The 18,941-nt window shown below is 36.3% G+C and overlaps 1 protein-coding gene across 1 annotated transcript in view; it reads right to left on the bottom strand.

The window, feature by feature from the left end:
* The window catches only part of LOC107707526 (NT-3 growth factor receptor-like), a 200,537-nt gene that overhangs the window by 68,537 nt on the left and 113,059 nt on the right, over positions 1–18,941 (bottom strand). The window contains exons 10-11 of the mRNA XM_016511587.1: positions 18,448–18,509; positions 15,289–15,391 (exon numbers count right to left, since the gene is read on the bottom strand). Coding sequence (XP_016367073.1) covers positions 15,289–15,391; positions 18,448–18,509 — 165 coding nt within the window. The remainder of the gene's footprint in view (positions 1–15,288; positions 15,392–18,447; positions 18,510–18,941) is intronic.

Raw genomic sequence — 18,941 nt, 5'->3', positions numbered from 1 at the left:
TATATTTTTCATATTTTTCATATTATATATATATTTTTTTTTCTTTTTTCTTTTTTCTTTTAATAGATATTTTTTAATTTTTTTAATTTTTTTATTACTGTTATTGCTCAACTTGAAAACATGCAAACTTATCGCCATATACACTTGCACTGCAAATAATCATAATTTTAATAAGCATTTTGTGTCAGATTTTCCAGGAAAATATAAAAAAATCCTTGAAAAAGATACAATCTAGGAAAAAGTAATACAGTTTTCAATTTACAAAATAAAATTTAAGAAAACAGGTCTGATTCAGTTTTGCATTTCAAGTAAATGTATCTGGTTTCAAAGATGTTTAGATATTTGTTTTATTATATGCATTTATATACATATACATACTGTATATAACTCAAAAGCCTGATCACTTAGAGTCACATAGTACAATTTAATGATTTATTCAATGGGAAAAATTATGTGGGATACGTTTTTTTCCAATCTCTAACCCTAAGAGTAAAGTAAAAGAAAAATCGTAAGACTTAGTTTAGTTTAGAGCTTTATTAATCCCCTTGGGGCAATTAATTAGCGAGTGCCACAAATTATCCGGCATCTCTAGATGCCAACAGCTGTTATAATACAATGTTAAAATTCTGCATTATCAGAACTCAATTATCAGACTGTACATTCTGCATGGTTGGTTAAATGGAGAGCAGGCAAACAACGGCAAGAAGCAATAAATACAACAAACAAGGCCAAAACAAAAGCACTTAATTACCGAGATGTCGATTTAAAGGGCTCTTAGTTAAGGTATTATCCACTCTGTCCCCACAGCCTTCTAGGTTAAATGAATGCACGGTGCGGCAAGAGGAAACTGCTCCACTGCGGTCTGCTGACGGGCCGTGAAGAAGCACTTAGGGGCTTCTCAAATTCCACATTTAAAATGCAAACCATTTAAATGAACTGCAACAAGGTTAAACTGTAACTGCTCTAGTTACAGCATATGGGACTGGTTTGGATTTTGGCAGCTGTATTAGAGATGTGTTTGACATTATATAGAAATCGCATATTGGAAATCACACAAGGCTAGTTAGTCTAGCGATCCCCAAGGGGTGAAGCATACGTGACCTCTTGTTCGGAAGCAACAGAACGTGCTGTACAAAGGATGCCATGTGAAATTAGCCAAATGGTACGTCTGCAAATTATGTATGTCCTTTGCATGCCTATGCACAGCCGCACAGGTGTCTAATTGCTGACAAGAGGCTAGGTCCTTCAAATGTGTGCCAGCTAGCCCATTAGAGAGAGGGAAAGCACAGGTGTTTTTCCACAAGCACAGCTCATGCTTGGACCAGAACCTGTTCCCCCAACTGCGTTCACAAGGACTAGCCTGGGTCCATGCCATGATTACTTGACGACTTGGTTCCAGAAGCAGCTAGCATTGTGTGGGTAGCTCTCAGATGTTTCATGCTATGGTATTGCTTATAATTTTCCCGAGTATCAAACGTAATGGTGAGGAACCACTTTAGCTCCTCCTGTGCCTTGATAACTATGACATAAGAGACATAAGAGAAAAACAAGACGTACAAGTTGTAACCATAGTTAAGATGCATTACTTTTACTTAGATACTTTTTGAGTTATACTGTATGTAATGTATATTACTGTATAATACCTTGCTGTCTAGTTTTTCAGAAAGTTCTAGAGAAAGCTATTTAAAATGCAAAAATCCAAAATACCGAACCGAATACTTGAACCGTTGTACACAGAGTATGCATGCGCCTCGCAGAGCTAGAGAAGATGAGCATTTGTGGTTAAAAAGTGTATAATTTTTTTTTTTTAAGAAAATGACCGATCGTTTCGCTATATAAGGTGCGACTGATCAATTCTTTGCGACTGAAGAAAGGGAGACATGAACATCTTGGATGTCATGGGGGTGAGTAAATTATCAGGAAATTTTTATTCTGAAAGTGGAGTAATTCTTTTAAAAACTGCTGCTGTCATGTACTCTGTACTGTAGCATGCAAAATACATATTTAGTTGTGTGTGTTGTGTTCGCTCCGCGCAGCTTGTAGGTCTCCGTCTAACCGGCTAACAGCAATATCTATTCGCTCGCAACTGTCTAGAAATGTGTCGATGAATAGTGAATGTTTGTCGTTGTTATTACTTGTAGTTCTGATAAAGAATAGAGCAATACTTTGGTGTACAAACTGCAGTGCTTTATCAATACATTTCTGCATTGGGCTAACACATATACCATGGCTGTTTGGGTGTTTACCACCGAGCTGTGGGCTAAGTAATGGTGATGGGCGTTCCGTTATTGACATGCGCTGCACGCAGTAGACCAATCACAACAGACTGGGTCACCAGACCAATCACCACAGTTTAGCATGACGCAAAGGAGGGGTTTGGAAAAATGAATCGTAAAACGAATCGTTTGGGAGTCGTTGAGCAAAAAAGGAAAAAATAAATGCATATTATAAGACAATGAAAGTGTTTTTTGACCTTGCATGCATGTCAACCTGTTGTTGGGGACTCCCAAAACCAAAATATGAACCTTTCATTACCCATAATAGGGGCACTTTAAGAAGCAGAACCCAACCTCAGTTTTAAACCCAATTAGTAAACATCATGCACACTCGGTTGGAGTACTTTTACCCCAGAGATAGCTTAGCGTCTCATAAAGACTGGGAATGAATCCTTGTTCATTGACAACCTGCAGAGTCGAGCTTTAATGGGAAATCCAATAACGGAAAAGTCCATAATTCCTGGCCAGGTTTAAAAATACAGCAAAATAAGAGTTAACGTCCTCCGGCTGGCTGGGGGCCATTAAAGACAGAGCTGTGAACCGAAGGCGGAGCACAGGAAGTGGCTCTCAGTGGATTCATTTATCCTTATCCATCAACCCACAATTGCCACTTTTTTATCCCTCTATTTTTCCTGCCATCCATCCTTTTCTCCCCCGCCTCCTTTACTGTGCCTCTCCCAATCTTCACAAATGAATAATTAAGGAAGATGGCTTGTGATTACACAACAATTATTCCCAGCTACTTAAAAATTGAAAGATCCCCTCATGAAACATTAAGAAGCCAGAGTACTCATTTGAGGGGAGCCCCAGGGAGAGAACCATCCAGAGGCCCCATCCAATGAGGACACCGGCCCAGTGCGCAGGCCAGTCACAGGAGAACTCAACTCCAACCTGAGGGCATCTACACATGCTGATGAAAACACTGCAGCTAAAATATCCAGATGATGGCAGAAAGCAGGTTTATGAAGAGCGCTTTGTTAGGCAGAAGAAGAATTATTTTATTATTATTATTATTAATTTAATTAATCTTATTCTTTTATTTTGTTATTAGCATTAATCATAGTTTAATAATAATATAATAATAAATGATAATTATTATTAATTAATAATAATAATGATAATAATAATAATAAGGAAGAAGAAGAGGAATAACAACATTTAAAAAATATTTTAGAGACATATTATGCCCCTTTTTACAATATGTAATATTATTATTATCATTATTATTATGATTACTTAATTTAATTTAATTTTATTGTTATTTTATTATTTTGTTCTTAGCATAAATAAATAAATAAATTTCACATGTTTCACTGAATGAATCGGCATTTTTGAACAATTGAATGATTTGAATGCCACTCATGAAAACTGGTTGTGTTCTTGAATGAATCAGCCGGAGGGTCCATATAGCCGTATTTTAAATATGTTCTGATTGGCTGTCTTTTCATTACTTTATGGAATAGTTTGATTTCAGCAAGAAAACTTCACTTAACGCTGGAATTAACGTGTTAGACATTGTTTGTGACATCCCTCATGTTACTCTCTTGGTTTAGCTGTCAATGTTTTTGCCTGAGGTATGAGTTAAAATAAGATATACTTGTATTATCTGCTGAATACCATTAATTACTGTAGGAATCAACTCAAGTTTAACAAAACTTTCAAACCCTCATCCTCCCTCGCTTTCATTACCATTACATGATGAAACAGCATTAGCTCTAACTGAAGAAAGCTGTCTGAAAGTTTCCCCCCAAAAAAGCAAAGCACAGACCAATACAACATGCTGAAGTTCCTTTGAATGCAGCATAATTAGTTTCATCATACATTTCTGTTGAATTTCCCATGTGCCCCTCAACACTGGTCTGCTGTGAAGCAGCACCATGTACAAGAAACCGAACGGCCTGCAGAGAACTAGCATAAACATACCATCAAAGCAGCCGTTGAACTTCCTTATGAGGAAAGTTCCACCCATGTTTCTTCTTTAAACAACACTCAGACATTAGCCAAGCTAGAGATATTCACCAATTAACCTGCTGTCTTGAAAGCTGAGGACTGTGGATTCTTTTGGGTCGCTTCACGCCTGCCTGTTTGAAGCGTTCTAAAGCAGGGCTGAACAAAGCTTGCCATCAGATCTCTTTACATAAGAAGACACGTCTCTGGCCGAGGATCTACCATTTTAACGGTCACTGTCACAGGATTTCAAAACCTTCTGAGGCGTTTTCCTTGTCTATGTGGCACCAGACGTCAACAGAGACACTTTTTCTTTATAGTAGCATGTCACTGCGGTGCCAAGAAAACTTCATAACTCCTATGTCATAGTTGCAGCTCTATTTGTGGATTAAAAGTGAAAGGGATTGTGGGTAACATTTTAGATTGCAATGTCCAACACATTTTCTGTATGTATATTGAGGCAGTATCACACAAGCAAGAGTGCTGTTGTCCAAATGTGTTCATATTCAAGAAGACTCTGAGTGAAATATTGATTTGTACAGCACACAATAAGTCAATATTGAGTAACTTATGTTTTAAACACAATATTGTCTGTTACTTTGAAACTATTTAAAAAAAATAATATATAAAGCAGCACAAATAATCACAGTAATAGTGTATATATAATAATATTAATTCAATGACTCACTCAAAAAGACACTGGATGAATCAGTTGAGTGAATCATTGAAAAATGATTCGAGTCGCCAAAATTGTGCGAATAAAAAATAAACTGTTGTATATTATTTATACACACACACACACACACACACATATACATATACATATATATATATATATATGTATGTATATATAATATACACATATGTATATGTAAGAATACATACTACAGTGCACACTTCATAGTTATATAAACAGCAAGGAAAAACTGTTTTCTTATCTGCATGCTGAGAAAAAAAACATGCTTGATGCAAGCAAAATAAATAAATAAATAAATAAAAACCCAACCACAAATTATGACAAACAGAATATCAAATGCAGCAGCCACACTACTTACCCCATAAGTGAACTCAAGTGCCTCATTATCCGCTACATTTTAGCATAGCAAAAAAAGTGCTGAATTTCCAAGACCATTCATCTGTCCAAGCTACCTGTTCCTGACTCAGCTCCACCTTTACATATAGCGCCAAGCAACACTGATCGCCTAAGTACAAGTGGATATACAGCTGTTTAGCGCTATAAGACAGTACTTAAACATTCACTTTTCTGCAAGGGAACCCATAATTATGTATATCTTTAAGCATCCAATTAAAATGCTAATGAACATTTGCTGAAGACTGCTTTCCTTAGGGGAGCGAGCAGAACAGCCTGTTTTATGCCCATATATTTGGGTGAAAGTCTTTAAACGCATGGCCATTCGAAGCCTAGCGACACAGCGCAAATCTGCATCCCGCCTTTGGCCTTACTTTTTTAAAGCATAATTCTTCGAGCTGAACTAAATTAGTTTGGAATGAAAATCAATGCAGTGCTTTAGAAAGTTCAACTAAATTAACAGTGCTGGGGAAGCTATTTTGAAAGTGTATCTAAAAGCTAATCATCATTTAGACAAAATACATTCAAGCTAATGCTTTTAAAAAGTAGTTAACTATTCAACGAAAAAAGGTAGCAAACTGCTAATAAATAGCTACTTATGTAGAACACCTTAATTTCCAAAAACCAAGTTCAAAATATAGTACATACTGTAGTACAAGGACTTGAATGAGTAACTCATTTGTGAATCTCTTCATTTACATAGACTGTCTGATTAAACAGATTTACTAGAATTAAACTGATTTTTAAATATTACATATGAGAGAGAGAGAGGACCATTTAGAACAAAATTTTAAAGAATAAATAAAACATTCCAACACTACATTTGAGAGAGAGAGAACCATTTAGAACAAACCAATTCACTAGAATGAATCAAATATTCCAACGCTACATATGAAAGAGGACCATTTAGAACAAACCAGTTCACTAGAATGAATCAAATATTTTAACAATACATATGAGAAAGAACCATTTAGAACAAACTGATTCACTAGAATGAATCTAACATTCCAGCACTACATATTAGAGACACGATCATTTAGGATGAACCAGTTCATTAGAATGAATGAATCTTTCCAGTGCTACAAATGAGAAAGAGGACATTTAGGATGAACCGATTCACTAGAATGAATCAAAATTTATTGAGCTACATATAAGACAGAAGAGGCCGGAGCCCTGCAGAGTTTCGATTCAACCCTAATTAAACACATGATCCAACTAATCAAGTCCGTCAGGCTTATTTGAAAATGTGTGTTGGAGCAGGGTTGGAACAAAACTCTGCAGAGCTCTGGGCCCTCCAAGAATTGAATCAGAACAAACTGATTCACTATAATGATTCAGACTTCCCAGCGCTACAAATGAAAGCGCTTCATACTGTACATTTTAGAACAATTTAGTAGTAACAAATTGCACTGGTAAACTAATAGTGAACAGTCTTGGAAAATGTACTAAGTTAACCAACTCACAAGTTTTCTAACTGCTGATGCAATTCCCTCGTCTTTGAATTCCTCATGGGAACAAAAAAATAAAAACACTCCCTATTCGGCATCAGTCAGTGCTCCAAATCTGAAAGAGATTTTTGTTATATGGATGTACTAAGATATAACGAGCAGTCAAGCCCTGCGAAAGCAGTGCCAACACATTCCCAGGACGACCCTGGCAGAAGCTCAGATGGAGTAGCTCGCCCATGGAGTCCCAGAAGCCTCCTCAGTCTGCCTTCTTTTCATTGAGGCCCTGTCTTTGATACTGTGGCGATTACGAAGGCTCTGCCCCTTCATCGCTCTGTTCTATTTCTAGGACGGTGACAGTGAAGGGGAGCCAGATTCTCCAGGGTTCTTCTCATCTATCTTTAACTGCCATACAGTAAATAAATAAAAGGGTCTGAGGGGCTCCTGTTTTGTTTCAGAGCAAGGAAACGATGGCAGATGGGAACGAGGCCTGCGGGCGATGGAAAACGGTGCCATGCTCTCCTCTTAAGCCCTGCACATGGAGATAGATAGATCTGAGAAGGAGCTGATCTGAATGCAGCATTTTCTTGTTTCGTACAAATACATCTGGCTTTAAGGAGCTTTTTGCTATGATGTATACAGCAGGACATGTCTAGTTTAATGCATAGCTTCTTGGCAGCATGCTACCAATGTTGGTGAGCTGACCGATATGTAACTGGGTAGATAAATCACTCCAGTTTTGCATTTTATTGAATAAAACATTTTATTTAAGATTTGTCTAGATTTTTCTACGTGGTTTATAAATTTGTCTGGCCAGTTTGACATATTCATTGCTTTCAAAATAAGACATACAGGCATGTCAGTCTTCAATAGGCTGTTAAATATACAATCGATGGCCATTTAATTGCATTTAAATGTCTGCCAAAACAATATAAATGCCTTATATAAGATATTAATCCTGGTTATTGATCAGTGCTCTTCTTTTTTAATTTTGTAATTTAAAGTCCTGGCATAAACATAACACAATCTTATATAATTGCCTAGAACACACACAAAATTGTATGGATGTTTATGTGTTAATAAATAAATGTAAAAACTCACAAAATCCCTGAGATGGAATTGTATTCAGTGGTGCAATAGACTTACATCAGCACTCTGAGCTGTGCCACTCCTCCCCCCTCTGGTTCAGGCTTCCATGGCTAAGAGCCAGTCAGGAGTGATATACTTTGTTTCACTGGTGTGTACTAATCGCCCTTCAGCGCTACATAGGTAATGGTGCACAGAGGAAAGAAAAAATCCTTGTGACAGACGTTTAGGATGGTGGATGTGGCAAAAAGAGAAGAGAGTGCACCCAGCATCAAGAGGCTGAAGGGAAAGTGGGAGGGTGATGGGGGCCGGGATAGACTGAAGACGACCGAAGCAGACAAGGTGGAGGTGCTGGGGTCTGAAAGCGGTTGGTTAGTCACAGAGGGGACTGGAGAGAGTCGTGGTGTGAGTGTCAGAGTTTAATACGCTGCCTGTCAGGCCCCGCTCCTGCTCTGGCAGCTCCAGTTCACCGACTGACACGTGGAGCCCGGTTCTCAGAGCGCAGGTGTCTGCTCTCACGCGGCGAGGGTCATGGGAGGTAAAGGTAGACACCACAGAAAAATGGACAGTGACAAATGACAGTGCAGCTCAGGCCATCACTGGCAACTCCAATCAACTGTGGAGAGAGTGAGAACCGACTGCAAGCGGGCAGAGAGGCAGGTAGAGATGGTGGTGGATTGAAAGCGTGTTATTGATCGTGATTTTAAGTAGTCTGACACGATTAGTCACATGAAACACTTATCAAAGGCAACATGTAAAGTCAAAACAAGAAACCACTGATATAAAATAGAGTAACTATTGGCACCCAGGTGTAGACACCACAGGCCACATAGCCCATTTGTTGAGTTTATAGCGTTTTGTAAAATAGAGATTGTTTCAAAGCAGCTGCAGAGTATTAAACAGGAAAGCAACAGAATTTTAATTTGAAAAAAATTAAAATAAAAATGAAGCAAATACAAATTCTGCTATAAAGCAGCACTATTACAGTGCTGCTTTCTGTAAATGTGTACCTCAATATTCCAATGGAGCAAAATCAATTCTGAATAACTTATGAATTACTTAACTTGTGACAAAATGCAAATTTGATTTTACAAGGTGCTGGACCATTTTCCAAACTAATATACCACTACATTGTATTATACATATTTTTGACATTTTATTTTCACAAAAGTTATTGGAAACATTAAAGTAGACACTTTACTTCCATTTAATATGCTTTCTACACTCTCAGAAAACAAGGTACGAAAGCTGTCACTGGGGCAGTACCTTTTCAAAAGGTACGCTTTTGTACTAATATGTACACTTTAGGTTCTAATATGTACCTTTAAGGTATGGACCCTTTAGGTCCAAAGGTGTACCTTTTGAAAAGGTGCTGCCCCAGTGACAGCTTTCATACCTTTATTTTTAGACCTTTATTATTACAGTGTATGTATATCAGATCACTTTTGTAAATTTAATTGGATGCAGACGCCAACAGTATGACATATGCCTTTATTCAAAAGAAAAGCCAAGAATATCACACTCAGTGCTCTGGAAAGATGGAAAACCTTGCATTTGCTTTATAATTACACAATGCTAATGTCATTACATTGTTCTGGTTCAAATTAAGCATCACCTAAAGCTTCCTGGGCAAAGAATGAGATTTTATTTAGATACAAGGCCACTGCTAAGAGGGGGAAAAAAATAATTTTATTCCATTCGCCCTTTGGGCAGGGAATCTATAGTTGAAGGACGACAAGGAGTGGATGCTTAATAGAATCATTTGTTCTCTTGTCTTGTTCTTTTTGTTTTAAAAGCCCCTTTTTCCTCCCTTCTTCTTCCGATGTTATCACCAGATGAATCTCTGCATTCCCTAAAGGGAAGGTGCTGAACTCTGAAATGGCACAGCCAGTTGGAATCGTTACATCAGATAAAAATGGACGCACGTAAAATATGAATGTGGTTCCAAGCCCACCAAGAATCAAAAGGGGAGGGGAGGGGAGGGGAAGGGAAGGGAAGGGAAGGGAAGTACAAAAAAAGAAAAAGAAATAAGAAAGAAAGAAAGAAAGAGAAAGAAAGAGAAAAAGAAAGAAAGAAAGAAAGAAAGAAAGAAAGAATATGGCATAGGAAGGAAGAAAATAATGTAGGAGGGAAGGGACACTGAAAGTACAGTAGGAAGAAACAGAAAAAGCTGCAAAGGGGAAGAGTAAAAAGAAAGCAAGGTAGTTGGAAGAAAACACAAGTAGGAAGAACAAACAAAGAACCTAAAGAAAGACATTTGTTTGACGGTGCGACAAGAAAATGGGCCCAGCTACAAAGGCAGAAACATAAAGAAATGCTTTATATGGCAGATTTCACAGTAAAGCAAACTCAGCACTACACCTGGTGAGGTCAGAATCAAATCACTTCTGTGAAGCAGCAAGACCAGAACTGAGGAAAGCTGATGTTTGTGTGTGTGTGTGTTGGGAGAGATTGGGTGCCTGTAGCCACTGCAGTTCAGCCATCTACAATCGATCACCGATTACCACCCTTGTCAATGAGAACAAATGAGGTCGCACACTGGTCCTCTTCCTCATCTCCTCTTCATTATGCTTTTCAAAAAGATCGGTAATTATAACACGAACACAAATAAATCAAGCATACTGCATGTTAGAAGTAAAAACGCAGGATAAACAATCTCCAACTGGTATCACACTAACTTAAGTTTAATCAGGGTTCTGCTAGCGCACAATCTCTCATTAGATACACTGGAGCAGTATAGATGAGGAAAATGAAACTAGGAGGTCTACAGCACCATTTGTCATTTGTGCTCATGGGTCAATCCCTGAAAGAACTAAAGCTTGAGATGAAGCAATTTGGCATGTTTTGTATCACAGTGCTGCTAGCATAAATGCTAACATATTTTAAAAGGGACCAAACAACTGCCTGGAGAAATTATTGGAGCCGTTTCTCACCAAATGTAGCACAGAGTCTTGGCCAAGCAGGACTGTCATCCTCATCATAAGAGGCTCATGTTTATTTAAAAATAAATAAATAAATATATACTTATTCTTATTATAAATACATAAAACACTTCAAAATTATGAATCTTTAAGCAGATTTCATTAAATAATTACAATAATAAAAATTGTTAACAATTATTAATTACATATATTACATATAATATAATTCCATATAAATGTACTGAAATAACCACAACAACAGCAATAATACTCTTATTAGTACTGCTACTACTACTAATAATAATAATAATAATAATCTGTGATAAGTAATTAATAAAATAAAAAATTGTGATAAGTAAATAATAAAAATAAATAAACAAAATAATAAAACACTAATTTGTTCAAATAAGAACAATCACAGCAATAATAATAACAACAATAATAATATTATTATTATTATTAATAATAATTATTATTGTTATTATTATTATTATTATTATTATCTTAAATATATAATTGCAAAATCAATAAATATATAAACGTTTAATAAAAATAATAATGAAACAATGTTATAAATATATAAACGGATTCATTAAAATAATAAAACAAGTTAATGTTTAATACTACTTCAGATACATCTGTATTTAATAGTTTTTTCTTTCATTCTCTGTCGCAGCATAATAACTCTCACCACCATTATTTCTACTCAACAATTAAGCATCTCAGGGATGAACTTCCAAATCATTCATTACACCAGATAATAATCCATGGCTCATGAATCCATGCCTTAGACTTGTAAAAGAGATCTCTGATGGGGTTGAGTTAATCATTCTTTATACAAAGCGGAGTGGCATCCATTTCAAACACACTTTTAATTGACTGAGACACCACGGAAGTCTTTGAGGGAAAAAACTTCACCAAAGGGTAAAAAAAGCAACAAAAATCAAGCAGATATACATAAATCACAGGAAGTGTGATATGCTATTGATGTTTTTGGATCAATTAGTCTTTAATTAGCAATATGCTTTGAGTCAAATTAAATAGACTGCCACAAGTAACCTGAAGCAAAGCATTTGAGCTCCATCTCCACAGAAATTAAGTTTGGAAGTGGAAAACTACAGCTGTCTATTTTATTGAACCAGAAGGATGAATGCAGGCACTGGAGCTACAGATCTCTCATATACACACATATATACTTTACACACATATTCTTTCTCAAATGTAAGGACTTCTATGAGAGAGAGAGAAAAAGCTTTTTCCATTTGTGTGAGAGCCCTGCTGTCAGATTTAAGATGGTAATAATGGGATCTCACTGCGAGCCCTCAGAGAAAGTTTAACGCAAGATGTGGGCTGGAATAAGAATCAGGAGACAGGGAGCTTTAAACACCCTGCGGTCCTGCTATAGAGAGCCAGCGAAGCCAGGTAGCACTTGCAGGTGAACAAAGACTGGACTAATATCTCTCCAGATATCTTTCCTTCGGTCTCCACGAGGAAGCATTTGAGGACACAACATAGAAAGTCATGTACTGTACCTCCAATAACATCCAAAATGAAGACAAAAAGTGCTATCTAACCGAACAGCTTCATTTTGACAAGTACTTCAGAAAATTTTTTTTTTTTTTTTGAAGGACTTTGTGCGTTCACTGGCTGAATCTTTTTCTTTCACCACAGAAGTAGATTAAGATTATTTACGCCTCAGTTCATATGAACAACTCTCATTCATTGCATTGGATGAGAACCAAAAGAATAATGTAAAGTCTCAATACCAGAGAACAAACAGCTTTTTCCACCGCTCTCAGCCGAGACAGTCCGACAGAAAGGGCTACTGTCTGATTTTGAATAAAGGAATAATAAAATCGCTGAATAGGGTGACAGTAGGACACATTTTATCCCCAGGCACTTACGGCTTTGAGGTCAGACTTGAGGGCCAAAGTAGGCACAAGTCCAAGAAATGAAGTCTTATAATATAGCAGCATTTAGCAGAATGAGGGAGTTGCGAAAATCTAAATTCATAAATATATATATTTTTTAAAACAGTAATCGAATATTAATTAGTATCATGTTAATTTTTTATTATTAAAAAACTTTTTAGAATATACAGAAGTAAACATAAAATATATTTGTAAAAAAATATATAATTGTAATTTATTGTAAATATATATTAAAAATATATATTTATTTTTTTAACTGGCAATGATATATTTTAATATGAAAATTATTTATATTTAAAAAGAGCCAAAAGTGAAAATAAAACATGTACTTTGTATTTTCTCATGAATTATTATGTGAATTAATCTCTCAATATGAAACGTATTGATTTCATACAATAAATAACTAAAAGTAAAATTGTAATTATATAAAATACAGTGGAGATCAAAATTAGAGAACAACCTATAATTTCCTCAATTTCAAGGTCACTGCTTAGTCCTATTTGAAGTTATCCTAACAGGAGTAGAAGGGCCATTTTTTAAGCATATTTCTTTAATTAATTGTATTCTGAAGCACAGAATAAAAAAAACAAAACTTAAATGAGATATTTGAAAAAAGAACTCTGATCAAAATTAGAGAACACTTACAAATACCTCCAAGTTATTGGTGTTAATCTGGCACATGGTGCTAATTTCCTTAATTATCTGACAAACCCTATTTGACTGGTAGCATTCCTCAAATTTTCACTGGGATTGCAAGATGGGGGGCCTCTCTAAGGTGACTGAAACCCTCCGACAGCAGGTTGTCCAGATGAAGGCCAAAGGGATGACCCTTTCAGCCATTGCAAGAGAAGTCTGTCTTTCTAAATCTGTAATTTCTCAAATATTGCTGGTTTACAATGACACTAATTAATTGAAGCCCCCCCTAAAAGGCTGGTCGTCCACGTTAAGACAACTGCATGAGAGGACAGGATAATGCAGAGACTCTCAATGGGGAATCGGTTCAACAGTGCAGCTGGAATTGCTTGCCAGTTCAGCGATGAGCAGGGTAAGGATCTGTCTCGGCACATTTAAGAGAAGTCAGATTGAAAGCGCACTCTGCAGTGACGAAGCCTCTCATCAGCAGAAATAATCAAAAGGCTAAGCTCACAATTGCTGAGGAACAGGTTGTGGAGAGAGGAGAACTGGTCCAAAGTTCACTTTAGTGATGCAAGTTAAATTTTTTTGGGTCTGATGGGAAACATTTTGTTCGGCCAAACTGAGGAAAGACTGAAGCCCAAGTGCAGAGCCCTGATCTAAACCCGATTGAAAATCTCTGGAAAATCCTTGGCGACAAAGTTATGGCTAAGAAACCCACTACAGTTGTGAAACTGTGGAAGAGAGTGGAAGAAGAGCGGACCAAGATCATACCAGCGCAGTGTGAGAAACCAGTGATGTCCTGCGGCCGCAGATGTACTGAAGTCATTCAAAGCAAGGACCTCTACACTTCCTACTAATTTCTGAGAGCTGTAACCCTCCAAATTTTTTGTTGTAATCTTTGTCAATGAAAGTGGCATTGTGCCAAGGCAAGACACAGTCAGCCAACATGGCACGCATTCATTTAGAGCTCTGTCTGCACCGTACAAGGGGCTTATGGGTACTCTGACACCGTTACCACTAGACAGAGCCACTGATTACATTCCCAGTTGATGCTGAATGAAAAATACAACATGGCAAGAGGCTCCAGGGACCGAAAGCATCACATTAATTATCCCTTTGATACATGAGCATTAGTGTTGGTTGTAGTGTAATTGGTGTTGCACGGTTCCACACGGGCCTACATGTCACACGTAATGTTCATTACTAAGCCATTAAATGACATCCGGATGACTCATATTCATAATGACTGAGGTGTCAAGGGGGAAAATTTGAAATTTCTGGTTTTCATGTCAGAGCTGGGATGCAAAACAGGGTTGTTTCTCACTGCTACGGCTAAAAAAGCAGCCAAAATGCATCATGGTTAGCCAAACCGACTGCGCTTTGGAGGATTCTGAGAGGAGAGGGGAAAACAACAACCCTGCCAAACCCATCGGAGAATCAGGAAAGCATGACTGAGCCTTGCATCCCGCCATCCCAGCACGTAACCAAGGAGACGGCTATCTACAGTGTCCGCAAACTGCTCGCCAGCAAAGGATAGGCTTTGGACTTCAGACAAACCCAAGGGTCCATTCAGCATAGTGACATACAAATCCTATTTAGAGACCAAAAGCGTGGCTGAAACTCCATCAGGCTCATCATTCCTTGAAATCACCCATTATGACTCAGTTTAATGAACGATTAAAGATGTACATACATGTCTGAACTCCCAAAGAAACATTTGGTCAGTCCAACCTGATTTTGCCTCGCTGAATACTTTAAAATTAAAAATATCCAAAAACCAAGAAGCTCAACTTTGATTGATTCAGAGCAAATTCTTAAAATAGAAAAAATGTGTATAGCGTTTTAGCATTTCCCTTCTTCCTACAAACAACAGTTTCTGGTATTAAAAATGAGTCAGTTGATGTCACACTTCACTAATAATGCCAAGTTTCCGCTGAATAGTTTACACTGGCTTACCTTTCATGCCAAACTTTGAGCGTCTGCCATATTTGTTGATTAGCACAAACATAATGACAAGGAGAACGCAGGCGAAGCCAGCCAAGCCAACCGCAATCGACACCTAGAGAAGCAGAAAACACAACATTTCATTTATTTGACGAACCAAAATATGAGATGAGAGCCAGACTTATGACAACCTAAATCGGGTTAGCACTTAGCTTAGCTCTAGCAGGTTAGCAGTAATATAGGATTACTGTATTTTTGGAACTGAATATTAGCATACTGCTTACTGCACAGTATAAACAGTTTACTGCTAATTAAAAGAAAAATCCTACATTGTTGTCACGTTGTCTCATTACACTGCACGTTTAATTCACATGGTAAATGTTTAGCTATTTTAACTTATTATTCAAAGCCTGTGCAAAAAAAAAATGGCTTAACTAGCAGCAAATGGGTCAAATAATAGGTTTCATTAACAAATTTGTGACGAAAGGCTGTAAAGAAGAAGGTTGAGCGTTTATGAAGAAGGTTTAGGCGTGTTTTACGCAAATGGATAACCTCATTTATTAGAATACTCCAGATTAGAACGAGGTCAAGAATAAATTCATGTGGCAAGGTATTTGTTGCAGAAATGTTTCGTGAGAAGTTCTCCTGCGCGGACAAATATGAAATAATCCTAGCAATTATTACTGAATGAAATGCACTGAGTCTAGTAAGAAGTTGATTCCATTCTCATTAATCACACTGGAATGAAAGGTCAAGTCAAGCGCATTGCATCGTGGGAAATCGTATGCTCGGTTGCACATTTTGGCAAATATAGTAGGTCATCTGGGTATTCTACATGTACGCATAGAGAAAAATTTGCATTCTGTTTATATTCTACACACTGCAGAAACAGTAGCATGCTAGCATGCTATAACTTTAGCTTATTTGTTATTATAATAAGTTATAATCTAAAATGATTTTGACAATCTTTTTACGAGGGAACTACAGTACAGGAATGACATAACTACACAGTAGCAACTTAAAATGTGTAAAATAAATATTTCTATCTAATCTCTTGTGTCTCGCACAGGAGGAAAAATGCAATTTTATAGCAAACCTAAAAAGCGTGTTTTGACTTGTTTATGTGATTTGTATTGATGTTGATGCTGTAATCATGAGAGGTTTATGTAATTGGAGTCATAAGTTGTATATGGCAGCGGTAGCTTTGATAAATTGCATGAAAAGAGAAGGGCAAAGCAAATCAAAGAAAAAAAAAAAGATTATAATAATAATTCAGGTTAGGTGTTGTGAGAGATACGGCCAAGATGGGAAATACAAAGCATACAACTTAATATAATGTCTAAATGCTCCAGATAAACACAAAATAAAGACAATAAACAATAAATCAATGCAGTCAAAGTGCTGGAATAAAGCTATCGGAAGCAAAAAGCTTTTCCCCGTAATTAGGACCTCTAAACAATCGAGGGCCACGCTCACTCTTTGTGCCGGTGCCCGAGTCGCTATTAAAACATTCAGATGAGAATATAATCTCCATCCAGTCAATTATAGCACAAAGATGAACAAAAGTACTTTTTTAAGCAGCTGTAAAACATAAAAGCCACAAGGGAACCGACAGATAAGAGGTAGACTGTGAGGGAAAAAACTGAACAAAAAGAAAATGGTTTAGAATAGTTTGTTTTCAACACCTCTGCCGTGTGTTCCTGGGAACAAGATGTTCAAGTAACCTCATTATACTTCATATGGGTGCTTTCGATCTCAGGAGACAAAAACAACACTCACGCCAAAAGTGTCCTCTTCAGGCCGATGTGTCATGGTTGGAACAGCTGTCGGAGTCGGACTCACTAGAAAACAAACAAGAGTGTAGTTGTGTTCAGAAAAAGAAAGAAAGAGAAAAAAAGGAAAATATATTTTTTAACCTTTTGAAGATAAAATAATACCACATGGACATACTGTACATTACTGTGACCCCAAAATGGGTAAATGACTTATGTTTTCACCTTGTGCTTTGATTAGTTTAATGCGTACTTGCTGAAGTATTAATTTCTTTTGGGAGGTAAAAAAAAAAATGTATTAACACCAGAGATTTGAATGGTATAGTGTTTATATACAATTAATACAATTATAATTATTTGATAAAAATGTAATACAATTAATTTAATACAAAAATGTAAAATTGCATGTCTAATGTTATACTAAAAATAATAATAAAAATCTTTAAAAAAAACTTACATTTGCTATATTCAAAATCTTGAAACTGTTTACTTCTAGCTTTGAATGAATGAATGAATGAATAAATGTTTTTATATTTTTTTTACTTTTGGGGGGGAAAGTAAAACCACAAAATCTTGAAAATGTTTATTTCCAGCTGTGAAATCAATAAATAACTCAATCAATCGATAAATAAAGAAATGTATTTATTTTTTTTAGAAAAGAATATAAATGCAAAATATAGATATACTTTAAATCACCATTCCAATTAACATTTGACAACCAAAAATGTACAAATTCTGTTTATCTTTATTTTGAAAGGTATATGTACAGTATATGCATGATAATGTTTTATCATTTAAAATGACTTAAAATATATTTGTAGCTTACATACATATTGGAACCACTGTATAAGCAGCATAGATTTGATTTCCCCTCCATGTCATTTTCAATTAATTTTCACTACTAACTACGAATCTACAGACTTGTTAATAAAACAGGCCATAACTTAATTGGTTTCGTCAAACCAGCCTTTAAAAGGCGATGGATGTTTTGTGTTTACTCAGAGTAACTGTTTTAAGACACAAATGTCCAATTCTGCTACTGGAAGGCCACTCTCCTGCAGAATTTATCTCCAACATGCCAGCCTGGAAGTTTCCAGTATCCAAAGACCTTGATTTTCTGGTTCAGGTGTGTTTAATCAGAATTTAATCTCTTTCCAGTCAATTATAGCACAAAGATGAACAAAAGTACTTTTTTAAGCAGCTGTAAAACATAAAAGCCACAAGGGAACCGACAGATAAGAGGTAGACTGTGAGGGAAAAAACTGAACAAAAAGAAAATGGTTTAGAATAGTTTGTTTTCAACACCTCTGCCGTGTGTTCCTGGGAACAAGATGTTCAAGTAACCTCATTATACTTCATATGGGTGCTTTCGATCTCAGGAGACAAAAACAACACTCACGCCAAAAGTGTCCTCTTCAGGCCGATGTGTCATGGTTGGAACAGCTGTCGGAGTCGGACTCACTAGAAAACAAACAAGAGTGTAGTTGTGTTCAGAAAAAGAAAGAAAGAGAAAAAAAGGAAAATATATTTTTTAACCTTTTGAAGATAAAATAATACCACATGGACATACTGTACATTACTGTGACCCCAAAATGGGTAAATGACTTATGTTTTCACCTTGTGCTTTGATTAGTTTAATGCGTACTTGCTGAAGTATTAATTTCTTTTGGGAGGTAAAAAAAAAAATGTATTAACACCAGAGATTTGAATGGTATAGTGTTTATATACAATTAATACAATTATAATTATTTGATAAAAATGTAATACAATTAATTTAATACAAAAATGTAAAATTGCATGTCTAATGTTATACTAAAAATAATAATAAAAATCTTTAAAAAAAACTTACATTTGCTATATTCAAAATCTTGAAACTGTTTACTTCTAGCTTTG

Source organism: Sinocyclocheilus rhinocerous, unplaced genomic scaffold (assembly GCF_001515625.1).
Source record: "Sinocyclocheilus rhinocerous isolate Xijiao unplaced genomic scaffold, SAMN03320098_v1.1 scaffold534, whole genome shotgun sequence".
Lineage (NCBI taxonomy): Eukaryota > Metazoa > Chordata > Actinopteri > Cypriniformes > Cyprinidae > Sinocyclocheilus > Sinocyclocheilus rhinocerous.
This window is presented reverse-complemented; position numbering and strand designations above follow the sequence as displayed.